Source organism: Kryptolebias marmoratus, linkage group LG1 (genome assembly GCF_001649575.2).
Source record: "Kryptolebias marmoratus isolate JLee-2015 linkage group LG1, ASM164957v2, whole genome shotgun sequence".
Classification (NCBI taxonomy): Eukaryota; Metazoa; Chordata; class Actinopteri; order Cyprinodontiformes; family Rivulidae; genus Kryptolebias; species Kryptolebias marmoratus.
Genome location: NC_051430.1, coordinates 23,998,753 through 24,025,788, shown reverse-complemented (window position 1 = coordinate 24,025,788; position 27,036 = coordinate 23,998,753). Strand labels below are relative to the sequence as shown.

General features: G+C 37.4%; 2 protein-coding genes across 3 annotated transcripts in view; both read left to right on the top strand.

Moving 5' to 3' along the window:
- Positions 1-17,865, top strand: part of rasgrf2b (Ras protein-specific guanine nucleotide-releasing factor 2b) — a 49,621-nt gene extending 31,756 nt beyond the window's left edge. The window contains exons 13-29 of one of the 2 annotated variants that reach the window (XM_017412396.3): positions 125-261; positions 721-803; positions 1,878-2,126; positions 3,903-3,995; positions 5,936-6,426; positions 7,042-7,167; positions 8,034-8,123; positions 9,041-9,147; positions 9,899-10,011; positions 10,195-10,255; positions 11,331-11,434; positions 12,304-12,388; positions 12,480-12,677; positions 13,716-13,795; positions 13,898-14,015; positions 14,099-14,167; positions 15,756-17,865. In XM_017412396.3, coding sequence (XP_017267885.1) covers positions 125-261; positions 721-803; positions 1,878-2,126; positions 3,903-3,995; positions 5,936-6,426; positions 7,042-7,167; positions 8,034-8,123; positions 9,041-9,147; positions 9,899-10,011; positions 10,195-10,255; positions 11,331-11,434; positions 12,304-12,388; positions 12,480-12,677; positions 13,716-13,795; positions 13,898-14,015; positions 14,099-14,167; positions 15,756-15,848 — 2,297 coding nt within the window. In that variant the 3' untranslated portion in view covers positions 15,849-17,865. The remainder of the gene's footprint in view (positions 1-124; positions 262-720; positions 804-1,877; positions 2,127-3,902; positions 3,996-5,935; positions 6,427-7,041; positions 7,168-8,033; positions 8,124-9,040; positions 9,148-9,898; positions 10,012-10,194; positions 10,256-11,330; positions 11,435-12,303; positions 12,389-12,479; positions 12,678-13,715; positions 13,796-13,897; positions 14,016-14,098; positions 14,168-15,755) is intronic. The other variant, XM_017412397.3, reaches the window with a different exon arrangement.
- A 2,448-nt stretch (positions 17,866-20,313) lies between these two features.
- LOC108233541 (creatine kinase U-type, mitochondrial) lies at positions 20,314-26,391 on the top strand. The gene is made up of 10 exons (XM_017412082.3): positions 20,314-20,455; positions 22,311-22,475; positions 22,823-23,021; positions 23,112-23,207; positions 23,293-23,514; positions 23,636-23,721; positions 24,578-24,701; positions 24,830-24,964; positions 25,275-25,400; positions 26,113-26,391. Exons 2-10 carry the CDS (start codon positions 22,333-22,335, stop codon positions 26,227-26,229), a joined length of 1,248 nt encoding a protein of 415 aa, XP_017267571.1. The 5' UTR covers positions 20,314-20,455; positions 22,311-22,332; the 3' UTR covers positions 26,230-26,391.
- Positions 26,392-27,036: the final 645 nt, after the last annotated feature.

Below are 27,036 nucleotides of genomic sequence, written 5' to 3'. Positions count from 1 at the left end.
AGAGGAGGTCTGCTTAATTAACCTTCTCTGCTTCTGTGTGCGTGGATACTTGTTAGTAGTACATGCGTGCCTTTAGCTGCCTGTTTTACAGTAAAAAGTTGATTTTTCTCCTCCTGTTATGCAGCTAAAGCTTGTGGTCAGGTGTTTGGTCAGCTGGACTTTAAGCTGGTAGTAGAACCCTCGGACTCGCCTTCATTTACTGTGGTGCTGCTGGCTCCATCACGACAGGAGAAGGCGGCGTGGACCAGTGATATTAGTCAGGTAAAACACACGTCCCACCAACACACTCCCAGACAAACACTTAAAGACAAGAACCTCTAAACAGCAAGTGCACGTCTCCTCTGGGCACTGAGAAAGCTTAGTGATAAGTAAACACAGACGGCGGTGCAGTTCCCCCGGGTCGGCTTCAGCTCACTGCCTCGGTTCTTTGCCAACAAGGTAACACCGTTTAAGTGTGTCACACTGGATTAATTCTTGGCAGACAGAAAAATACAGTGACAAATAGTTTATTTTTCATGTCAGTTTATCGTCAGTCGTTCTTTTCAACAAAGTATTTTCAAAGAAAAGGGTGAAAACGTCTGAGAAAGCCTAAAATATCTTTATTTTAATATGTTTATTTAGTTTTTGTCATCAGTTTTCTGCTTTTGTTTAAACAAATATTGAAAATCTTTTTAATTTTCTAGTTCATGCTCTCATCCTCCGTTCTCTCTGTCTCTGTAGTGCATAGATAACATCCGCTGTAATGGCTTGATGACCAGCGTTTTCGAGGAAAACTCTAAAGTCACTGTGCCTCACATGATCAAGTAAGTATTTTTGTGTCAGTAAAGATAAACACTCGTCTTCATGCTGAGCGCCTGTTGCAAAATCAATGTTAAAGGCCTCGAATCGTATGGGGATAAATTAATCTTTAAAATGACACAAATGTGCTTTATAAGAATTTTTAAGAAAAGTGAAATAAGCCAATGATTTTAATATTTTACATATAGATTTTTACCTTCTGCTTTAATTTCCTGATCACTTTTTACTTCTAAAGTGCTTTCTTTGTGTGAACTGATTGGTTGTGTATTTTTATCTCTTTCTGGTATCTGAGCAGTCACAGAAATACAAACAGCTTTAAAATACTGGTAAAAAACACAAAAAAGAAAAAAGCTTTTTTAATTCAAAGGCGGTAATCTTGAGTGTATCATTTCATTTCTTTTCAATTTATTTATTTTCCACTCTCATGGTTGTGCATTGTTTGAAGGATTTTTACGAGACCATACCAAAACCAAACATGGAAAGAAAACAACAAAAAGAGAAACTATCTATCTAAGTACAACCTGCAAAGGTGAAAGGATCAGGGTGAATAAATGTTGAAACGTAGAACATTGTGTTTGTTTTCTTTCTGCTCTTTGAGATGAGCTTGTCCTCATTCTGGAACAGTATCAGGTTCAGGAAAGTTTTGGAAAGGAAACATTTTCACATTTCTTAAATAAAATTGCAATAAAATCAATATTTTTTTCATTACTGTAAGGTGGACATTTGTAAACATCTTTTGACAGAAAATCTAATTATTTTATATATGTAAGAAGGTTGAATAAATAAAAAATAGTCTTTTAGTTTTAGACTTCTGTGACCATTTTGATACTTTTTCATCCATCTACATGTGTAGAAAAAATTTATTGATATTATATAAAAACTTTTACAGATTGAGTTTTGTCTTTTAATTTGTGTTTTTCCTCTTAAAGTAAGAGTTTGGTTTTATTTGTCTTTTACTTGGCTTAACTATTTTGTTTTTCTTTGCTGCATTTATAATCTTTTTTCTTGCTTTGCCACCGAGCATTCACCCATGCGTCGTTTTGTGTGTGTGTCTATGTGCTTATGTGTATATCCATCAGATCCGATGTGCGCCTCCATAAAGATGATGTTGACATTTGCTTCAGCAAGACGCTCAACTCCTGCAAGGTCCCCCAGATCCGGTACGCCAGCGTGGAGCGGCTGCTGGAGAGGCTGACCGACCTGCGCTTCCTCTCTATAGACTTCCTGAACACCTTCCTGCACACGTACAGGATCTTCACCACAGCAGCTGTGGTCATGGACAAACTGGCTGACATCTACAAGAAGCCCTTCTCCTCCATTCCTATCAGGTCTAAACCATTCTGACATAAAAAAAATGCCTTTAAAACACAGAAAACAGCACAGATAAGACATTTGTTTGTGCTAATTTTCTATTCCTATTGCTTTAAAATTTATCTGATGAAGTCAGATGTTGATAATTGTTTTGGGCTCGACAGACAGCTTCTTTCTCAGTTTACAGGGTTAAATACACACTAGATAAAATAAACACAGCCTGCATTTGAGGGGCCAATAGAACAGATGCCTTAACAACATTTTTGGCAGACTCACGGGAATATTCTGTTGGTCAGATGAGGTTCAGTCTAAGTCTTATTAGGCCCCTGGCTGCATTAGAATAGTGTGTTTTTATTCCTTCCACAGCTTTGCTTGACTCAGAGTTGAAACTGGAAAAGCTTTGCGTTTTTCTTTGCCCAAGGGCAAGGTTTGTATATAAAACTTCACCCGACATGGTTTGTGAAGCTGTAGCATCGGGTACAAGGGGTGAGCAGGAAGAAAAGGCGGATTTGTGGCGATGGTCCCTTATTTTTGAAACCCTAATTTTATTCAATGTTATATGGATGCAGCTAGAGAGGACATGGAGGCAGCTGGAGCGAGGACAGAGGACACAGAAGACAGAGTTAGATGGAGGAGGATGACTCGCCGTGGCGACCTCTGAAAAGGAAACAGCCGAAAGAAAAAGACGAAGAAGAAGAATGTTCTTGCACAAAACCCAATATTCAAAAGTGAAAAACAAAATGCTTGAACTGTTTTTTAATTTTACATCTTTTGGCACTTTTCTATGCTTGTGACATGGCTGTAGGGTTGGTAAGTTCAGAACCTGAAATATCTCAAGAGAAGCTGGAGACACGTAGAGTGTCTTCCTCCACCCAATCCAAGCCACATAGAGTTACCAGCTAGTTATGGTGACTAAGCTAAACTCAATAGTTAAAAAACAATAAAAAAATGTATTTAGGACAAAATATAGTTTAAAAAATAAAGGGTTGTAAATTAGTAACAATCAGTCAAACTCAACTACTGTTTGCCTGCAGTGTTTCAGTAAATGATAATATAATAATCTGCTAAACTTTATCTTCTTTATAAATCATATTAACAGGTTTGGGGTTAATCTAACTGCCTCTCAGAATCCAAGTTAAACTTTTTGAATGTTCTGTTTAACTAGAACCTTTTTGTTGAAATACCTTTTGGGAAAAAAAGTTAAAAAATGAAGTGAAGATAACTGACCTGTTTGGGTTGAGGCACATTTCATTAAAATTTTATGTTGAGTTTATTTATGTTATTTTTGTTTTACTGTTCTATGAAGAAATAATCTAATCACTTGTAGAGAAATTACTTTTATTTTTTTCCCTTCAAGAAAAAAACAACTTATACAATATTTTATTTCTAGACTATTTTATTGAAAACAGTAAACAGTTAAGGCCTCACATAGTCTACAGGTTTGAAGTCAAAAGCTGAGCCCATTTTATTTACTATTAAAGAAAAAAAGGACAAAAACTAATTCTGTGTGCCACTTTGGCCCTGGATTTTCTCCCATGCGGTCAAACCTCATCATAAAGTCTGAATACGCTGCGGTTCTCTGACTCACAGCCTCTCCTCCTCCCTCAGGTGCACCTTTCCTCCAAGAGAATAATTTAGCATTTTTCCAACATCTTTCCTCAAACCACCTTCCATTTCTGTTACATCTCTTTTTTCATGTCTCAATCAAACCGTCACAACTCACCCATTTAATCTTTTTTTTTTTTTTTTTGTCAACCGTCTCCTTTGCCTCTACGTTTCCCTCCTAACTCCAGGACACGATACCACTCATTTGACCGTCTTTCCATCTCATCCATCTGTCCTGACTACAGTCTGAAGATCAAGAAGATAGCCATGGATCAGTCCAAGTAACTGAGACTTTTCTCTGCCCTCCAACTTGCTGTCACTGTTAGACTTTTCCTTCTCTTGCAGTCTGATACTAAACTAATGCATGACCTTTCCTTTCACTTAGCATGAATAAATAAATTAAAAACTAACGGGGATTGTAATTCCACCTGTCTTGTTTTAGATGAATGATATACAGACAGAAACTGACAAACTATAAAATAGTGTCTAAAATCTGCAATCTGCAAAATGCAAAGTAGCATGTTTTCTTAAGTAAGAATCACTCTCTTGTTAAATTTTAAGTACCTTCTGTTTGGACTCTCTTTTCCTGCCTGTTGCTTCCAAGTTCTTTATCATCCATCTTTTAAAGTTTTTAATGCATCTTTCTTTCCTCAGTGTTTCATTTCTGTCCCTCACTTTCCTGTCTAAGACACAATTTGTTCATCCCTATATAGCTTGATTTATTTGTCTATAATATGCTCCTCAACACATTCTGATTCTAGCGATTTTGTTTGTTGTTGTTTAGAATTGTTCTCATGTTTTAAAACTCATAACTTAAAGATGTCCACAGTCACAAATTTGGAAAATCTTAGGGTCAGTTTTGTTCCACTGTTGTTCTGAGTTATCACTTTGTAACTTACCCTTAAAAGCGATAGTTCAGATCTTTTATAGTTGGGTTCTGTGGAAAAGCTATGAATAATTAATATCCTACCTGGTGTAGATAGCGCTTTGAACAAACCCAGTTTTAAGAATTAGTTTAATTCCTGATCAGATTTATGACCCTTTTAAACATGCATGGTTAACTTTATCAAAGAACATATCTAAATTCAAACCATTTCCTAATTCCAACTTGTGTAAACATGATCAGTGGATTTTCGGAGTTATGTCCTGCTGCCTGGTTTTGGTAAATACAAGCTAAAAGTGAGACTGAAACAGAAAAATCAGAGGTGACGCATGGGACTCACAAGTGCTTCCAACTGGTCTCTAAGGCTGGATTTTGAAACTGAAGGCCCGTCCTTATTCCTCTCTCACTCTTCCTACCATCTAATAGGGACTTTGTCAAATTCAATCAGGTGGTGTTTGCTCCTGGCATCTAATATTGCTTGGACCAGAGTGTCACAGCAGTGATTCCAGAGGACACTGTAATTGCATGTCAGAGAAGCTCCCAGCTATGACAATTAGGCAATATTTCAAACATTGGACATAAGAACAACTTGGCTTTACTTTATGCATACATACATTCAGCTCTCCTTTAAATTTATCAAAGCTTCTTTGTTAGAGAAAAAAGCCAAATTTAACACTGATGAGAGTGGTAAAATTGATCCAGGACTGTTTCAGGCCAAACAAATCTGACAGTTGCCATAAAGCTTCTCAGAGCCAAAGGAAACTGAATAAACTGAGGATAATTCTCGGAGGATTTGGCTTTATTACGGCTGCAGAAGGTCCATGCTCACTCTCCAGCTTTATTGTAGTTCATTTAAACTGGGGAATCATGCAGTTACAACGCAATTTTAAAAGTGTACAGTTCCTGGATTGGTAAAATAATATGAATACACACTATTTGAAATTAAAACTGACAGTTACCAAGGCAACTTTATAGATGCCATTTTATTTCTAGCTCAGTGTGATGGAAAACGGAGAGTCACAATAAAACAATCTGTCAATATTTTGTGACTGCACTTTTGTGCCCACTCATTACTAATCACTGTGCCTAACTCCAATATCAAAATGCCACAAAAATAACACTTAGTGCTCTAAAGTTCTCCCAGTGCGCTCTGAAATCTTTTTTGTGAATCCACAGTAGGTTACTCTGTTTTGAACCAAAACCATACCTTTATTATACTTTTAGGAAAACTGTTTAACTAAATCAGTTTGTTAGTGAAGTAATTTAGGAGTTTCTTTCCATTTTATTGCTTTCAATGGTTGTATTTATGCTAATATATTGCTTTTCTTCTCTCTTCAGATCCTTGGAGTTGTTTTTTGCCACCAATCAAAATAATCGAAATAGTGACAACATGAACGACAGATCCCCCCGCCTTTGCCGCAAGTTCTCTTCTCCTCCTCCGTTATCGATCTCGTCCCGCACCTCCTCCCCTGTCCGAACCCGGAAGCTTTCCCTTCACTCCCCCATCACTGCCAGGGTCGGAGGCCTGGACCTGACGTCTCCTCTGTCCAACTCCAGTATCAACCACAGCACTTCCCATTCTGCTGGCAGTAGCCCCACATCCGCCCACACCCCTCAGACTCCAACACCTCAGACTCCGACTCCAACCACCACTTCTCCTCCTCCTTCCTCCTCCACGTCTCCTCCTCCCAACAACTCCAAGTCACCGCAGGATCAAGCTCCTCTGACTCCGTCCTCGCCTGAGCAGAGTCCGTGTCCAACAGCCGAGGGGGATGAGGTGCCAAAAATTGACCCTTTCTGTGGGAAACTGCGACGGAGCATTCGGAGAAGTATGCCATTTTTTTTTTTTTCAACAGGAAAAACTCATCTAAGTTAGTGCTGCTGCAGTAATCAAGGAAGATTCTGCTTCTGTGTTATTTTTCTCTATGTTTGTGTGCGGTTGGATAATCTGTGCAGATTGTCTTTATTGTTGCAACATCTTGATGAATACTTGTGTTTGTTTAACCAGGTTCAAAATGTCACAGGTGAAGTTAATTTTATGATGAGCTGTTCAAATGACCAGTGTGAAGAGCCCCTTATAAAAGCAGTGGGGATGGGACATCATTATCGTTCTGCCTTTTTCTCCTTAAGACAGTTAAAGTTACATCCTACCCCACAGTCTTTAAATGTAGAGGTAAACAGACCTCTCAGACTGGAGAACGGCAGAGTCGGAGCAAACACTCATTCAGTGTGTTCATGTGTGTAACAAAAGCCCCATCAGCACTCAACTCGCCATTTAGTTCTTGATGAGTTGGTGCATTTATTCATTTAGGTTTTTTTTTTTGCTATAGTAGCAAACTTAATCGAAATGAAGGTTTCTTGTTCAATAACACATCAACCCAAATGGTCACCATTATTAACCAGCCCTGGTATTACTGTCCTTCATGTCGTCTTTCTGTTTACAGCTGTGTTGGAATCAGTGTCTTTGGAGAAAATAATCCCTGAGTCTCCACAGAGCAGCGATGCAGGAGACATGTCCCCATGTCGCTCTCCGTCCACGCCTCGACACCTTCGCTACAGACAGCCTGGAGGTAAGGCTGCAGCTGCGTTTGTGTGCTTCATTAGTTATGTTTGCACCATGGTACCAGGGGCATTTGTTGCGCGATCACTGCGGTGCCAACTGACAGGTCACTGTGCAGATTCCCTTGAGTCAGCTAAAGTTCTTCAGCCCTTGAGCATGACATCAACTCAGAACTCAAACAATGGCATAAATTAGCCCTGTAAGTATGTAAAATATTAGAGCTTCCTGGGAGGGTTTTAGATCTAATTAAACAGACAATGAGGAGGATAATAAAGGAAATTTACTCTTTAAGTTGGAGAGCTACAGGGGAAATAAGCTTATGCTTTAATTAGGATGATTCATTAAAAAAAGAGATGGCAATGAAGATAAAACTGCAAATTAGGAATCATTTAAATTGCATTTTGTTTGTTATATGCACTCCTTAAATCACTTCAAAAATACAAAAAACATGGTTAAAATCTGTTTTATGTTTTTGTTTTACATATTAACCACAAAAACAACATGAGTTAATTAATGTGGCTTCTGTCCACAAACTGTAGTTCTATTGTTTTTTTTTAGTTTTTTTACTGCAAGCTTTTTACAAATGTTATTATTTGGGAAAGTATGTAAGTTTTTCATCACATTTTATTGTCACTTTAACCACTATTGATGTGCAAACTGTGCTTGCTAGAAAAAAAGCTCAAGATGAGATAATATATAATTTCCTGCTTGTGAAGATATGACTCATAATGCCAAATGATTCATTTAAAAACCTCTGCAATCATGTTTTCATTTGTTAGACTGGAAGGTGAATTTCATTCCCTTGTGTTCCCTCCTTTGGATTGTAAAAGCAGCAGTGTTGCTGCTGTTGATAATTATGTGTCTGTACATATGCAGTCCAGTCTGGGGAGAATTCACGCTGCTCCGTTTCTCCTGCATCAGCTTTTGCTATTGCAACTGCAGCAGCAGGACATGGTACCCCACCAGGTAAACTCACATATACACACACAAAATGCCAACTAATTTAGTCTGGGGCTTTAAAAAAAGAGCAGATACAACATGTGGACTGACTTAACCAATAATCAGGGTAATAATCAGTCGTCATATTTTTATTGCCTATCGTCTGTAGGCAACAGACTGCTTTTGATCGTGTGTGCATGTGTTCATTTATTTGTCTGTTTGGACCAAATTTAATGAAACTTTCAGAAAGTGAAGTGAAGTGAAGTTAGATTTATTTATATAGCACTTTTCAGCAACAAGGCGATCCAAAGTGCTTTACAACAGAAACAAAAACAGAATCCGTACATAATGAAACACAAAAAAAGAAAAACACATCAATCATGTATAATCTAAAGGAATCATGTATAATCTAAATGGAATATAGGATAATCTAAATAAAATCATGAAACCAGATATATCTAAGCATGAGCTGAGATAGTCAAAATAGTAGCTAAACTAAACATATCTAAACATGAATAAAATACAATGAAACACAAAAAAAGGAAAACACATTAATCATGTATAATCTAAAAGAATCATGTATAATCTAAATGGAATATAAACACAATGAAACACAAAAAAACAAAAAAAAAAGTAAATCTTTGGACATGCAGACAGGATTGACTCTAACAAAGATCTTTTCCAATCAGGTTATGCTCATTACATGTGTTAAGGTTGACTCTCACCTACTACCATATGGAGTTCTAGCTCATTATCTGTATTATAACCAAGTCAACCAAAACAGATATTTTGCTAATAGACAAACATACAGACAGAGACACATGGTTACATCGCTGCCTGCCTTTCATGTCAGCGAGCATTAATTAATTAAGTCAGCTGTGTTAGTGACATTAGTGGATGTTTCACACCGCGTGAATTGAAATTCATTTTTACTCCTCCTGCAGTGTTTACTAACTCTGAGAGAACATGTGATAAAGAGTTCATCATCCGCAGAGCTGCGACTAACAGAGTTCTCAACGTGCTGCGTCACTGGGTCTCCAAACACTCACAGGTTTGTTTCCACCCACTACTGTGAGCGCGTGTGTTTCTGCTTGTGCGCATGCATTTGTGCATATGAGTGTATGTGTGTGTGTGTGTGTGTGCAGAGGGGGTGGGATTCCTCTATTTTGCTCAGGTGATGAAGTCTGTGGTCTAATTAAAGTAGATGACGGATGGGTTTGCTTGCTGCTCCGCTGCTCTCGCTTAAAAATGTAAACAGCTGCACACACACAAACACACGCAGAAAATTGTTGCCATTTCAGCCGAACAACCGCCTCAACCTGCCTCCTTTTTCCTGCTAACCAGCCTGCATATAATGAACTGAACATGGAAGGTAATTGCCTGACTCCCTGCGTAGGGTCCTTCCAGTCTAACTGCATCTATCTGTTTTACGTATTTTTCTTCAATAATACAAAATGCTGTGATGATAGATCAACTTTGGTCAAAAAAATGCACATATACAGCACTATACTTTTATCTTTTAGTGGCTACAGAGCAGAAAGAGCTTGTTAAAAGTGACCTTTGAACAAGAGTTAAAGTAAGATGGGAGTTAAATCAGAAACAGAAGAGGTAAAGCCTGTAACGAATTAGAGGACTGAGACTGAAGAATGGTCAGATAAAGGTTTGCACCTCAGTGATTGATGACTAATGGATTAAAGTTTGGTAATTTTGGTCTGGCATGGTGGTGGGTCTTTGCCAACCGAGTGCATGCGTCCGTGTCAGGGTGCTCTCCAGTGTAGATGATCATTTGTCTCTGTGTTCAGGACTTTGAGATGAATGGGGAGCTAAAGATGTCAGTGATCTATCTCCTGGAGGAAGTGCTCAGAGATCCAGACCTTCTGCCTCAGGAGAGAAAAGCAACCGCCAACATATTAAGGTAGAGCTCACAGGCAAATCGGCAGCATGTGGACGAAGAGTCGAGTTTCTGCCATCAAACCCCAAAACTTTCCAAAGATTGTTTTTAAGTGCTGCCTAAAGCTTCCCGTTATTTTGCTCAGGTATTTATGTTCTACTTCATTTCATTTTGCCTTTTTCTAGTCTGTTGTGTTTTATTTCGCAGCGCCCTTTCTCAAGATGAGCAGGAAGACGCCCAGCTGAGGATAGAAGATATTTTACAGATGGTGAGATAACTGAAGCATTTAGAGGAAGCTTTTTTGGAGAAACTAATTGAATGTTTTAACTTTATCATCAGCTTGCTTCAAGTTTAAGTATTAATAGAGCAGTTTTAATTTTTCTCTACATATTTTAACCCTCATAAACTGCACACTGACAGCATAACGTTGCATCTAACTGTGTGAATGCTGATTCAGTGTTCACGCTACAGTTTTCCTGTTTTTTTCGTCTTTCCATGTGTTTTTTTGCAATCTAACTACTTCTGCATACTTTTTGCTATTTTAGCCATTCATACATCAAAACATTCGACTCATTCTGGGGATGGATGCTATGCCTTTTGGTTTCTGTAACTTTTATGCTTTTAAATTATCCAACTTTATTTATAAAGTTTTTCTCTTAGAAAAAAAAACAAATCTCTTAAGTTACTTCAAAAATATTGTTCTCCTTGAAATCTGATTCAGCAAAGTTGTTTTAAGTGTGTCTTTGTATGCTACTTTAATTTTTAGCTACCATGCTGCTACTTTTAGCTTCTAGCTATTATTTTGCTAGTTTTTTTAGCTACGATACTGCTACTTTTAGCTTTTGTCTAGCACTTTGCTACTTTTTACTAGCTTTTTGCTACTTTTAGTTCATATATACTGTTTTTGCTTTTTCTACTTTTAGCTTTTACTAGTGTTTTGCTTCTTTTAGCTTTAACATTTGCATTTTCACAGAAAATGCAGTTTTAAGTGATCCACCTTCTTAAAGCTCCTCTGTGTTATGTACAATTTAGTGTCTTTGCTAAATACTGTTCTTTCCTTTATCGCTCTCTCAGTTAATCCTCCTGTCTTAACGATAACTGGGTTTCAGACAAGCAATGCTTTTGTAAGATGTGAAGTCTGGGTCAGTGCTCGCTGTCCTTTCCACCGGGCAGTAGAGGATAAAGACACCCTCCAATGAGCGTCTCTCTCCGGGGGACACTCAGCTGTTATCAGCTGTATTCATCACATCCAACCTCTTTGTTAGATATTTATACCTCCCTGTTGTTTCTGCTTGTTTATGAGTATGTTTCTGTGTGTGTGTGTGTGTGTGTGTGTTACTTAGGCGGACTGTCCGAAGGCAGAGTGTTTTGAGTCTCTGTCAGCGATGGAGCTGGCTGAGCAGGTCACTCTGCTCGATCACATCGTCTTCAGGAGCATTCCCTATGAGTCAGTCCTCTCAGATTGTTTTATTCTTTAAACACATCCATCAAGGCAAACAAAAGCCCCATCATGAATTTTCTGCATGTTTTTAGCTAAACAATAATGGAGAACTGTTGGAGTCACACATCGAATTTGGAAATCCAGAAGATTTTTCGGAGTTTTTCAAAGACATGATACTCATATCACTGTGCTATAACCTGCTGCTTTAATTGTTTTACGAAACATCACTCACACCTGCTAATTCATTTTAGATTTTCCACACCATGTGTTCGGTTATTAAATTTAGAAAAATTAAATATTGTAAAAATTGTTTTATTTTAGTTGTAAATTTGTATGTTGCTCCTGTCTACGATAACATGTTTATCAAATCAAATCGAATCAAATCAAATTTGTTTGTGAAGCACATTTAAGACAACTGCTGTTAGCCAAAGTGCTGCACACAAAAGCAACAAGTTACAACAATATTTAATTCATCTATACTGGAACAAACCATACATAGTAAAACAAATTCAGCCCACATGATCTTTAATCTTTTGCTTGCATACATTTGTGCATTTTAGTTGTGTTGTGCTTAATGATTTGTCAGCTTACGAAATCATCATATTTCCTCAGTTAAGGAAATTAGAACCAAACTAAAACATTAAATACAAGTTTCCAAAGAACTGAAAGAACTGATTTGTTGCTTTATGTTAAGTATTTATATTTTAGTGACATATAAAAGTTATAGCCCACAGATCCAACAGCTTTAACTCTTACTGGTGAAAAGATTTTTGAGCGACAGGTTTTACATTTAGATTTTTTAGACTTTTCTGCTACAACTGAATGTGTTTGGTCATATTTGGACCTGACAAATGTTTCCATCTTCTCTCTCCAAGAGAGTTCCTGGGTCAGGGCTGGATGAAGGTGGATAAAACTGAAAGGACTCCCTACATCATGAAAACAAGTCAACACTTCAATGATGTAACTTCTCCTCATGTCTTCAGGCACCTTTTTTCATTTCTCTGTAAAAGTCCAGGATGTTTTCCTAATACAGTTTTCTTTCCTTCTGAAGATGAGTAACCTGGTGGCATCCCAGATTATGAGCCACACCGATGTTGGGTCGAGAGCCAGCTCCATTGAGAAGTGGGTAGCGGTGGCGGACATCTGTCGCTGTCTGAACAACTACAACGGAGTGCTGGAGATAACATCTGCTCTCAACCGCAGTGCCATCTACCGTCTGAAGAAGACCTGGGCTAAAGTCAGCAAACAGGTAGAACCATTATCCACCAGTCCTTTCTGCAAAGAAACTTTACAATTCATATGTAGTGAGAGTGTTCTGCTAAAATGCTTCGGATGCTGAGAGCTGATTGAACTGATGGAACTGAATTTGTTAAAGTTAAAACAAGCAGAATAGAACTAAATTAGCTAAACAGGAGCTTTTAATTTTACTTTGCAAAACGGAAGCTAAAAGATCAAATTAGCAAGACCATATCTAAGAGGTAAAATTAGAAAAAACTAAAAATTAAAATTAACAAAGTCATAGCTTAAAGCTAAAATTGTGAAGACAGTAGCTAAAAGCTAAAAGGAGCATAAGAAGACAAAAATACAGCAAGTTTGCTGAAGTAGATTTCAGTGAACAATGTTTCTGAAAGAACCAAAAAGATGTCATTGTATTTCTATAAGTAGAAGTTTTGTAAATCTAGTTAAATAATTCAAAAATTATAAAAGTTGCAGAGACTAAAAGTCATAATTCACTATATTCAATTGAGACAATCATTTTGATGTATGAATAGTATGTGGAAGTAATTTGATAAGCAAAAAAACATTCTTAAGAAACTATAAACAGGATAACAATAGTGTGATGTTGATTCAGCATTCATACAAAAAGACTATTTTACCCACCAGTATTTACAGAAAATACCTCCAGAACAAATAACCTGAACATAAAGGAGTAGAAGGAAATTAGTTTGCCTCTGATGTGTTTTAACGTGAATTCTTTCTGTCGAATTGATGTCATTGGAGAAATAAAAATGCAGAAAAACATTTACCTCCTATGTTTAGGGCTCTTTGTATAATTTTAATGAAAACATAAACTGATTGAAGCAATGATCATCCAATCAGCAGACAGTCTGTCTGTATATCAAGCCATCCTGCAGAGACCAGACCAAATTAGATTTTTTCATTTGATTATATTCATCCAGCCAAAGGTCAGTGGGTCAGAGGTCAGAGTAAATTCCTTCTTTGTTCCATGTTGTTTACAATAACCCTTTTAAATGAGTGTAACTGTGTATATGTGGTCTCTGTTTAGACTAAAGCTCTGATGGACAAACTGCAGAAGACCGTGTCCTCCGAGGGAAGATTTAAGAATCTGAGGGAGACGCTGAAAAAGTAAGAATTGTTATTGTTTTGTTTTAATTACAAACAAAAAGCGGTTTTTACTGACGCTGAAACAGTTGAAACTCATAATTTCTTGTCCCTTTTTTCGTTCAGCTGCAACCCTCCATGTGTGCCATACCTGGGAATGTATCTAACAGACTTGGCCTTTATAGAAGAAGGAACTCCAAATTTTACAGAGGAGGGTCTCGTTAACTTCTCCAAAATGAGGATGGTAGGCATTGAAGATACATGACTTTAAAGTGCATTATAAACACATCAGGTATGCGCTGTGCTCATCAAGTTCACTTCCTTTAGATTTCCCATATCATCCGAGAGATCCGACAGTTCCAACAAACACCTTACAGAATAGAGCACCAAGCCAAGGTACTTTTATTACTTTCTAATGCAATGTCTTTATTTCTCATGAAAGCAGTGTTAAACATCACTGGATTTCTATTACACACACACACATATATATAAGTTTCTGTGTGCGTATATTAGAGATGCTAATCTTTCGGTGTCTAGCGATTCGATTCCAATTTTTAGGGTCAAGATTTGGTTCAAAAACGATTTTTGATTCAGAAACCAATTTTTCTATTCAAACGGTCTAGAGATTCTGTTTAAATTATGTGATTGGAAAGAGGAATAGACAGTGAAAACAAATAGAAATACATTATATATATTCAACACTGTTCTTTCTATAAACAACTACTAATTTGATTTTTAAGGTTTGACAGAACAGATCCTAATTGTGTTTGTTTCAGTCATTTAGCAGCTGTTATCTAAAGCAGCTTACAGAAGAAGAACGACGTTCAGTCTTTAGTGCAGTCAGAAAACCCAGTGTAAACATCAGATAGTGGATCTAGTTCAAGAACCGAACACAGTGAAGATCAAACTGAGCAGGTTTGGAGGTATCAGGGCAAGTTGTGCTCTGGAGAAATGAGTTCTGAAGAGTTTCTACAAAAAAAGATGCTCCTGATCTGATTTGGTATATTTACTTTTGGCAGCTTGTTCCACCTACCAGCTTTTAATCTAAAGTGGTCTTGATCAATAGTTCTCCAGACTTTCTGAAGGTATTTCAAAGTATTTCTTTGAACTTTGACTTCTTTTTTTACTCATTTTCAGTCCAGTACCTGACCATTTAAAGGGAATGTTTCTCTCTCTTTGTAAAGCTGCTTTACTCTGACAAGCATAAAAAGGCTCCATGAGTATGAATCATTTTTGTGTCTGCACTGGCAAACTGCTCAGCAAGGTGCAAATTTTAAATTGGTTAGTTAGCCTGTCACAAAGATACATTAATTTTGCAGTTTAGTTCACACTGAACAATATTTTAGCACCAACAAGGTGATTCCTAAAGATCTACTAGACGAAAAACTTGACAAACAGTAGATAATCAATTAAAAAATGATTCATTTTTCACGATTAAATGAGTCATGACTTTCAGATACTGTTCATCTGTTGTAAATAGTTTTTTTTAGGCCTGGCACTTTGTCCTTCACTTGTCCTCTTTCCCCATTTTTTAAACATGTTGAGACTGTACAATATGTTGTCAGAAGCAGGTGGAAGAACTGGACTGAAAATGAATGAAAAAGCAGCTAAAACCCAAAGAAAAACTTTAAAAAAGACCATCAGAAAGCTTAAGGAACGACTGATCAGGACCACTTTAAAATTACAAAAAGGTTTGGCTCCTTTGAAGCTAAATTTGAAAAAAGCATTTGCACAGTTTTGTAAATCTAAGGGTTCTTAAAAATATACATCTTTAAATCAGCAGTACTTTTTGTTTTAAAAGTCTATAAAACATCCTCTGAAGAACAGTTTAACTCTCTCAGGCACCAGCTGACCAATCACAGCAAACCTCTAATTAATTATTGGCTTTGATGTTAATTTTGCCTGAATGGCATCGTCGCTGTAAGTCCTGGTTGATGGTGCGAAACTTGTAGTCTCTCTTCCCTCATGTATATTTTGGGTGTAGGTGACTCAGTACCTTCTGGATAAAACTCTGACCATGGATGAGGACACGCTCTACGATCTCTCGCTGAAGATCGAGCCCAGGCTGCCGGCCTGAATCCCAGCTGTTTGTGGCCCGTGAGAGCCTGCCAATCCTCAGAGGGTGACACGCCCATGTGATCTCATCAGTCGAGAGAAAACTGGGAGAAAGTTTTGAGAACATTTTTGCAGGACACCGAAACGAAGAGGAAGAGAATTTGTAAGACTGATTGTTTTTTGTCAGTAGAGGAACAGAGTGAAAACTTGTTGGATGGCGAGCCTGAAGGTTTTGAGGAAATTACACGTCGCTGTTTGTGCTCATCATTCCTCAGTAAAGAGTGTGGTGCGCGTTACACCACTCTTCTTCCTCAGACAGCCTGAGAGGAGAGAGCAGGGAGGGGAAAGAGCTTGGAGTCAGAGGATGTAACACGGAGGAAATATCAGAGATGTAGCAAATACAGGAAGTGAGAGATGTCTGAGCTTGTGTCTCTGTCTGTGTTCTCTTGCTTGTGCATTTCCATGCCGTGTTATGGAGGAAGGTCCCAAAAATGCTTTATTTGACTGCATAAAACTTGCATGATTTCAGCTTAGGATGTAACTGTCTCAATGGCCTTTAACCTGACCCCTGACCCTCCACTCGTCACGCATCACCCTAACTAGGGCGACCCTTTTAGCCACTATGCATTCTCAATAGGCTGGGTGTGACAAAATGCTTAATGTTCACAGAAACAAACATTAAACTTAGAAATTGATATTTATTGGTAAAGAGTTTCAGATTTTCCCTAAAAGAACAATACAGTCTATATTTATCTTTAATAAACTTTTAGTAACAGACTTGTTGCACATATAGTTATTTTTTTATTACCTGTCCACATGAATGACATGAAATTAAAATGTTTCTAGTGCCTTCCACTAGTGTAGGTCAGTTTCCCCACAGTTGACAATTTGCTAGACTAGAGCTTTATATAGTTGCTAGATTACACACAAGTAAAATAAAAACATACTGTCAGTCTACTGTATTTTTAAATAAAATAAGACGTTTACTGAATGGTACTGTAGCATGTTGGTGTAAACAAAGTGAATGCACAAAACATGAGCAAATATCGCCCTCTACTGTTTCCACATGGTAATAACTCCTGCTAACACAACGCTTTCGCAGCATTTCTGTGCAGTTTGATTGTTTTGGCTTTTGTAAACTGCCTGCTGGACAATTGTGTGTCACCAGAGTCCTTGGAGAGTCTGGGACCTGACCACAGTTTAGACCGGGACAGTTCTTGCACTTTCTGAGCTGTAGCTTCGCTTGACTGACAGTACGATCGTTGTTTCACCTCCTATTTATTTATAACATTAGACTGTATTTATGTTATTTATGTATATAGTGACTCCACACGTATATGATTGATGAAGAAATTATTATGCTGTGAATATAATTTTTATCTGTTTAAATTAATTTATTTTGTTTCTTTGGCATTTATGTTGAATTCTAGTTTTGCACCCCATTCTCTTGTACAAAAAAAAGTGTTTAATTTTAGGATTTTAAGATAATTTCTTTTAAAGGTTTGAAAAAAATGTAGCATTTGAATGATCAGATCTTGTTTTTCATGTTGAGGACATAATAAATAATGTTGCATGCACACAACAGCTGCATGCTGTGCATGTCTGACTGGACCTTCATCCTCTGCTTCTGTATATTATTATCGTCTCTGTAGCTCGTCAGAAAAAAAATATATAAAAACAATATTTTGTCCATGAAGTCTGGTACGTTTGTTAGTGTACTTCACGTCACACAGCGTTTCAAGATTATGTAATCTGCAAAACAGCCTGTTTTACCGCAGTGATGTATTGGAGTTTTCCTCACCTTAAAAAAAAAAAGAAAAAATCTTATAATGATCGAACTGAGTAAAAGTTTCCTTCCAGGAAAGCCTGTCCTTTATGCACTGTGTCTGTAATTCTGAGTGTCTGTTTTAAAAACACGTTTGAGACTGCAGATTGCTGTTTGTTCTGTAATACTATTTATGTGTATTTGTTTTGTGTTACTTTATCTGTTTACAAGATTTTCAATGTGGGTGCAGGGAAAATAAATACAACATGCCTTATGGTTTTTGTTTCCATTTGAAATAACGGCGCAATAACTTTACTTATAGTAAATATGTTTTCTACAGCATTCTCTGTCATAAGGTGCTCTGAATTTAGGGCCAAATTCTTTAAAACCATCTGAAACTAGCCAAGATTTACCCTCACATGTTGAGAGCAAAATACTAACACAACAGTGTGTGCAAACAATTTTTTTGTATAATCTAACCACTATACTAACAAATATCTTTGATCATCTTTTTCTATTATGCTAAGTCAGACATCAAACCTAAATTTATTCTATGCTGGATTAAAGTTTCAGCAGGGGTGGAAATTAGCACCTGCCACCGGCCAAATGCGGGTAAATATTTGAAGTTGCGGGTTGGCAATTTGAACAGAAAAGGTGTTATTTGTCCTCCTGACATATAGGGGGCAGTAATGTGCTCGAGTTGCTGCTGTTACGTCGAGCCCCGTTTCCCCATCAGATACGGTTCCCCCTGCGTCTCCGTAAATAATGACTTATCTATTAACAGAATTGTTTAGAGGGGCAAATATTTCTCATTAAAAAAAAACAAAAAAACATCATTCTTTTAGGAATAAAATGTGCTAATAATATCATAATACAGAGGAATAAACACAGGTAAGGAGTTGTTGGTAAATTATCTTTGTCCTGTGTTTTAGAGGGGGAACCGATTATTTCAGACGACTGAAATATTTGGTTCCCTCCCACTGGGAGAACAAATGTCTCCAAATTCACAGGACTTGTTGTCCATGATGAGAGGAATAAACACAGTTAAAGACTTGTTGGTAAATTAACTGGTTGTTGTTGGATAATTAATAATCTAAATAACATTCAACCCGAATGTTATTTAGATAAAAGCGAAATACCACTTCAGGCGGAAAAAACCTGCATAAAAATATTACAACAGTTCACTGCAAACCCATATGATGCACTCGATCCACTACAGATTACATGCAGTCTAACACCAATTAGGTGTTGTGATGAGAAGCTATTTTATTTTCTGCTTTTCAAGAGTAGTCAAGGGAAGAACCGAAAGTTAAACAACATTCTTTTAACTAAATGACGTCATGAAATCGGTCAGTCTGCGTTTTTACTACAGTAGCACAGCTAAACAGCTATGTCTAACGGTCGGTGCTACCTGTCAAAAACTGCTACCGTCATGTTTACAAACCGAAAACTATAGCGGTTCGTGTTAATGTTAAATATCATCGGATACTGAAGTGGAAGCTTGTGAGTTATGCTTAGCATAGCATTGGAACAATTTAATAAAGCTCCTCAATAAAATCTGCATATGAAGAGGAAGAACATGACATCTACATACAGGAGTACTCCAGTTGTCCTGACCTACTTTTATAAACAACTGTTCCCTAAAAAGAGACGCTGGTTGATTGCAAATGTATAAATAACATCTCTACATTCTCCTCTTTTATCCCAGCTGTTTCAGACATATTTCTGGAAAAACTAGATGATGTCATTTCTAAAATACAATAAATAAAATAGCAAATGAGTTAATAGATCAAGCTATTTTCACCCAAAAAGCTCCTGCAATATAAACATGCAAAAAAATATAAAATATTAGGCAGGAATGATGCACTGAATAATCCTCTTAACTGAATTTCTCTAAACATATTGAGCCAAATGAATTATCCCAAGTTATTGCCTGAATCTGTCTGCAGCTTGAAGAACTGAGGTTTACGCTTGTTGCAGGAAACAGGTTCATAAGGAGAGATGTCTGAGGCAAGCCAGATGGAGGCTGAGGCAGTGAAGATGAAAAATGTTGAGCAAATGCTTGGCAAGTGTTTAAAGGCATCTTGAAATATCACTGATGAGGATATTAAAAAACAAAGAGACCATAGCTGTTTTTAAGGCTTTAAGCCCTTACTGCACAGATATTTCTTCAGATTCCTTGAGTTGTTTATTACTGTGCGCTGTAGACAGAAAAAGATGCCAGTTTCTTCTAAAAATAATTTTTAGGACATATCTGTAAACAGCTCAGTGATTTTTGTGTTTTTATTTTAAAAAGATATCCTCTTTATCATGTTCCTCAAAAGCTCAACCTATCTTGGATGCAGTATTTTTATTAAATAATGATTACAACCTCTCGTTAACATTACTTGATCAAAACTGAACATTATCACTAACCCTTAATTGTCCTAATTCAAAGGGTTTTTTTCTGTCTTGCAATCTTGAAATGCAAAAATGGTTTCACACTGACAAATCTGTCTCAAAAATTTAAAAGCAAAGATTTTGGGTTCATAGTGTTTACAATATCATAGAAGTAAACAACAACAAAAATAATCAATAGTCATATTGTCCCGCATTTTTATTTTTCAGGATTGCAATTGTAAAGTCAGGAAACGTTTTCAGGTTTAAAGGTAAAGAGAAGAAGGAGAAGAAAGCAGACTTTATGAGTGATAAGGAAAAGAGGATTTTCTGTCTGTTGGCCTGTGAGAGGCTAATCCTGATCCAGTCTCTGCCTGATCCCCTCCCTGTTCCTCAGTCTGTGGTCACTCTGCAGATCAAGCCTGTGTGGACTTAGCTGCAGGAAACTCACTGGTCCTCTGCTGCCTCTTCTCTTTATCTGTCCTGAGGTAAGTGATGAAGTCTGCACCGAAATTTCTCCTTTTTTGCTTTTTCACCTACCTCATGTGTGTTTCCTGTGTGCTCTGCTGCAAACCTCCCTTGGAGTAGTTCAAGTGTTGAATCATATATTAGAAATAAAGTTTTATTTCACAGCTTGTAGGCAGCCAACAAAAGACAACACTCTTTCATTCACCTGTCTGAAAGTCTTGTTTGTATTACTGCAGCTCCATAAATCAGGATGTACTTTAAAATCTACACAGCAGCCAGTTGTATTAAAACCTTTTGAGATTGCTGCTGTTTAGCGGTACCAATCAACCAATCAACTGTCAGCTACTGTTCTCTTAAAGCAGTTTCTCCAAATTTTTCATTCTAGTACGTTTTTAAGGTCAAAGGTTACAAGTACCTAATTCCTTCTTTTTCCCTCCTTGTGTAATCTTTAGGTCTGTAATGGAAATGTCAACTAATCCCCCTTTCTACAATCTCTTTAAAGGGTCCTTTCCCTCTTTATCTGCTTCCCCTGACCTTTATATGACTCTTGACACACCTGACTCTCACCTTCTCTTGTCTGCAAGTCTTCTCTTAAAATCTTTTAAATGTTTATAAAGAGATTTAGATATTAACCCCCATTTTTCATCCTCTTTAGTAATGTTTTTTTTTTTTTTTTTTACCAGAACAGCTCTTAAACTCACATTTCTTCATCTATGGTGTCCTTTCACCTAAATCTGATCCGGTACCTGACTCCACGTCACCACCTGCCTGCTGACTATTCTTATTTTCTTGCAGCTCGTCTTGCATTAGCTCGCCTGACCACCTCAGTAGGTCAAACAGGATCATGCACTGTCCAGAACTGGTAGCAACTCTGAGCTCATTTTTACAGAATATTAATTCTCTGATTGATTTTGAGAGAGGAAAATAAAATTAACTTGTTCATCTGACAAATTGAGATTTTGCTTTTTGTAAAATTGGTTATCGGGAAAGAAACTGCACCACCATATTAACTTTTTTAACCATTTTTTGATTACACTTTTATTCTTAGAATATATGAGTAAAACTAGGTTAAAAACACTCATTTCATTTTCCTGAATTATTTATAATTTAGGGCAATTACGGCATCATCTGGTAGTTTTTTAGAAGTCAAATATATTTTATAGTAATAAGGCAGCGCCTCTTTTTGCATCCAATCACAAATCATCTGATGAGCAGATCAGGATGACCAATCAGACAGCTTCAGTCTGCTTCAGGAATAGTCTCATCGTGCAGACTGCAGGTGTATCTGTTACTTAAGCATCTGAGAGCTTAATGCAATTAGTACTTTTGTCTCAGTATGGCCCAGAGAAGATGCAGGGAACAAAACTCTTAAAGATAATTATTACACTTTGTCTTTTTTGTTAACTGTTATTATTCCTGAAATATCAAATAAGGTTCTAATAATTATTCCACTCAATCCATATTCATATTTAATGAGATTTTGAAATGCAATGCAGGAGTTGTGTATAAAACTGGACAAAAAATAAAATAAAAAATCCCACCTCAGATATAGATAGCTGTCTCGGTTCATGTGCTCGTTTATTATTTCCCGATTTTTCATCTTCCTTTGAACGTGACCTTTGACCTTTAAGATTCAAGCTTAGTTACAATGTTTGATACAAAGTAGTTCAAATACACATCATCAGCAAGCCTGACATTTGAAGAAATTTTGCAATAGTCAGTATGGATATAAGATTTCTGTTTAATTAAGTGACAGAAGGTCAAACTTGATGTGTTGTCATTGATGCTGGCAGATTGGTTATTCTAATTTAGCTGTTATGGTAAACAAATTACACATTAAAAGCAGTAACCTTTGACCTTTTTATCATTTGCCAGGTAACAACTCCACTACGTAAACATGGCGACCTCTTTTACCCGCATGATTTCCAGCCGTAACACGGCAGTTATTGTGGCCATGGGAGCCGGCACTCTGGCATCCGCATATCTCCTCAATGACAGCACTGCTGCAGCAGAGAGGATGAGGAGGTTTTACCCCCCCAGGTACATTCCTGCAGATGCAGATATGTGTTTTGTGAAACAACAATGTGAACAAGCATTTTTGTTGTTGCCAAATTTCAGTAAAACATTTTTTTTTATCTTAATAGAGGCCTGCATCTGCTGTGCAACATCTCTTGTAAATTTTAGCATTACATTCAGCTCATCTAAATGACAAGTTGATTGGTTTAAATGAAGGCCTTTGCACATGTATTTATATTTTCAGAAAATTACATCTTTCTTTTGGTTATGCCTTATTTTTGACACTAATCATCACATTTTGAAAATTATTATAATCCATAATAGACTTTAAAAATCCAAACACAAATTTGTTTCTTGGTGAATTTCTGCAGTGCTGATTACCCTGACCTGAGGAAGCACAACAACTGCATGGCATCAGCCATGACCCCTGCCATTTACTCACGTCTGAGGGACAGGGCAACACCCAACAGCTGGACCCTGGATCAGTGCATCCAAACCGGAGTGGACAACCCTGGACACCCCTTCATTAAGACTGTGGGCATGGTGGCTGGAGATGAGGAGAGCTACGAGGTTGGAATTAAGATCCTAAGTCATTTTTTTTGGCGCCTTCAGTTTCCAAAATCTGTGAAAACCAATTTTCTTTTTAAATGGCTTTTTTAGGTGTTTGCTGAGCTTTTTGATCCTGTTATCAAGGACAGACACAACGGATACGATCCTCGTACGATGAAGCATCCCACTGACCTGGATGCTTCCAAGGTGGCAGCTAAATGTGACCTCTTTGCACTTTCATCACACAGCACAAGTTACCACATGCAGCAATCTAACGCTTTCTCCTTCTCAGATCTCCTCAGGAACATTTGATGAGCGCTACGTGTTGTCATCTCGTGTGCGTACCGGTCGCAGCATCCGTGGACTGAGTCTGCCTCCTGCGTGCACACGGTCTGAGCGCCGTGAGGTGGAGCATGTGGTTGTGACAGCTCTCTCAGGCCTGAAGGGAGACCTGGCTGGTCGATACTACAGCCTGGGAGAGATGACTGAGAGGGAGCAGCAGCATCTTATTGATGTCAGTACACACACACACACATTTACACATGCAAACAAACCCGGTTTTGTTCTTCCTTGGATTGCATTTTCTGTCTAATGTTTCCAACAATTTATTTTGTTTTTTTTTACTGACCAATCAGGAGCACTTCCTGTTTGATAAACCAGTGTCACCTCTGCTCACTGCAGCTGGGATGGCCAGAGATTGGCCTGACGGTCGTGGAATCTGGTAAGAAAAGGGCAAAAAACCTCGAGGAAATGCAACTGTTTGTAGCTTAGAGAATTTAGAAAAGCTTTAATCAGTGCATCTTTTGCACAAGAAGTTTTCTGAGTTTTACCCTTTTTTCCACTTGTGTTTGGCTTGCACTAAAGAAAAAAAGATTTCAGGTTTAGTAATACACATATATAGAAAAAAAAGATAACTAGTGACCACTGGAGCATTTTTAAAAAAATCAAAATTGTGTTTTATGGATGATAATCTCTAATTTGTTAGTTATATTTTAAAAGACTAGCACCACAGTACATTTGCAAATGACTAGAATTACACAATCTTATTAGGTTACATTTTTTTTTCCAATTATTTTAATTTAATTTAAAGTATGTAAAGGTGGCTGTGCTCACACTGCTGCAAGGCTTGAAATTACTTAACAAACAGCTTCAAACACTCATTGAGTGAATTTATTAGGGTTTTTTAATCATGCACATTGTGTTCTTGATAGAAGTAATAATGATGTAAAATTTACAGTTCCTCCAGACTCAAGCTAATTGTTAACTATCTACATTTATTGTCTTGTTATATCACTTTTTTACCTTTTCACATGTTCAACTTCACCTATAATACTTATCAATTTAATTCAGTTTATTTTAGCTAATTTATTTAGCCCTAATTCACAACTAAAGTCATCTCAGAGCACTATACTGAAAAGCAAACACGCCCGAAAAAAACAATCCAGTTCAGTCCTGTTTATTCCATTACTGTCTAATTTACATCCCAAATCTAAATCTTATTCAAAACTGAATAAACTGATTCAAATTCTAGTTCTATCAAACAGGAAGTTTAACGTTGCCTTCCTGTTTTCCTTCAGGCACAACAACGACAGGAACTTCCTGATCTGGATCAACGAGGAGGACCACACGAGAATCATTTCCATGGAGAAAGGAGGAAACATGAAGAGAGTGTTTGAACGGTTCTGCAGAGGTCTCAAACAGGTTTGCATATATCCTCACCTTTTTACACAACACTCTCCTACTCTTTTTGAAGTCTTTTTTTTTTCTTCCATATTTTGGGCTCCAAAGAGTAAAAAAAAAAAAAAAGCAGCATTTATTATAACCTGCAGGTGGAACATCTAATTCAGGAGAGAGGATGGGAGTTCATGTGGAATGAGAGGCTGGGTTATATCCTCACCTGCCCCTCGAACCTCGGCACGGGGCTCAGAGCTGGTGTGCACATCCGCCTGCCCTTCCTCAACAAGGTAGGACCACAGTCACACATAAAATCACACTCAAGGACACACTTTTACCATCCTGCTCTTAGTTATGTCAAAAATTAGTTTTAGACGCTTTCATTGGCTTTTAATTCTGGTTGAGCAGAAGGTGATGAATTTTACCGTGATGGGTTTATTTGTTTTATCCATTTTTATTATTTCCTGTTTTATTGTTTTAACTGTGTTTTTGGTATCCCTGATTTTGTTCTCTACTGATTTTGACTTTGTACAGCTAAGGTTGGTGAAATGTGCGATAGGAATAAAGTTTGTTTTGAGATATGCTGTTTTTATGACACAGGACCCCCGCTTCAAAAAGATCCTGGAAAACCTGAGGCTACAGAAGAGAGGCACAGGAGGAGTCGATACGGCCACTACAGGAGACACTGTCGACATCTCTAATCTTGACCGTCTGGGAAAATCAGAGGTACGTTTGTAAGAATTAAAAACAACGATTTCCATTCAGGACGTATAGCAGGAAAAGAAAGATAGAGTCAGATTACATGTATGAACCATGACAGGTGTGCTGTGAATATCTGTCACCCCCCCTGCTGATTCTTAATCTGTAATCCTGGCAGAGAAGTGTCACTTCAGGTTAAAGGACTGGTGTACCTTGAGCCCAGTCTGTCGTGAACAACCTCAGACAGAGCAATATAAGATATCGGTCATTTGTCAAACATTTTGGAGGCTTATGTGAGGTAATATCTCCTGCTAGGAAGATTCAATATGTCTTTATAGGACATAAATGCATTTGAAATAAAATGTTATTAAAACACAAACAAAAATTATAAAGAATATTTGCTTAAAGACAGTTTTAAGAAGTTTTATTTTAGTTAAAAGCCATTAATTTTTCACAGCCCTGTGTTTGAGTTTTTTTTATTGTAAACTATAAACATAATGAAAGAAATTAATTTGCGCAAAATAAACTCCATACTCCTCTCTAGAACTGAACACTTCTGAGACCTGTCATATGCAATAAATTACAAGAGCGTAATAAATGTGAATTCCTTTTTGCTCCAACAACTCCAGATATTATCACTTGTTTCACCTCTTGGGCCTCAGAGAGAGAATCATCGGTGTTTTCAGCTAATGTTCATTTCAAAAAGGTGAAAGTGAAACCCTATCTGATTCATTCACAGGTGGAGCTGGTCCAGTTAGTGATTGATGGCGTGAACTACCTCATCGAATGTGAGAAGAGGCTCGAGAAGGGGCAGGACATTAAGATCCCCTCCCCAATCCCTCCATTCAGGAAGTGAACGTCTCCTCTGCGGGGAACCTTGAAGTAGAACAGTTGCTGCAGTGGCTGGATGTCTAACTGTTGGCCCTACAAGATATATACATGCACTGTACTAACCTACGTGCACATTTAAGTCATTGTATGTACACGTATTCAAAACAAATAAAACCCTAATAGTGAGCTAAGTTGTTGGAACTTTATTTATAATTGTGCAACCTGGGGAGACTTGAGCATGTTAGCATGTTTGTGATAAACAGATTTTTTATTATTTATCTCCTTCAAGGAATAATTAGGGAATAAAAACCAATTAAGTCACATTTACTCTTGGCTAGCAGGTGGTTAATCTGGCATGCAGCTTTCTTCACAATGCTTTTAATCCAGGAGTAAAAGGCCAAGCTCATTACTGACAGAGAAACTGAGCAGACAGGACCAGCAGAGATGGATTGGGAAGTAAATTTCAGCTCCATCTTATTTACAGGGTTAAAAGAGAAAAAGGGGGGATTATACTTCATGAATAAAGTTATGATGACAGGTGAAATTAAGGTTTAAATTGATTGAGAGTGGCTCTTTTAAATCCGGAGAGTATTTCTGAGTATCACCTCCCTTTTCTGGCGAACAGATTAATGACGTAGATCTATTAATGCTATTAGAGACCTTCACTGAAGAGCTCCAGAAGTGAGTGTAATTTGGCTGTGAATTATTAGGGAATTAATGCAAATTGAATGAAGCAAGGTTTTATTTGATAGATGCTAAAATCTGCATGATGGAGTAAAAACACTAGTGTCTTTGTCCGTTTCTCTGCAGAGTCTTTAGATATTTTTAAAAT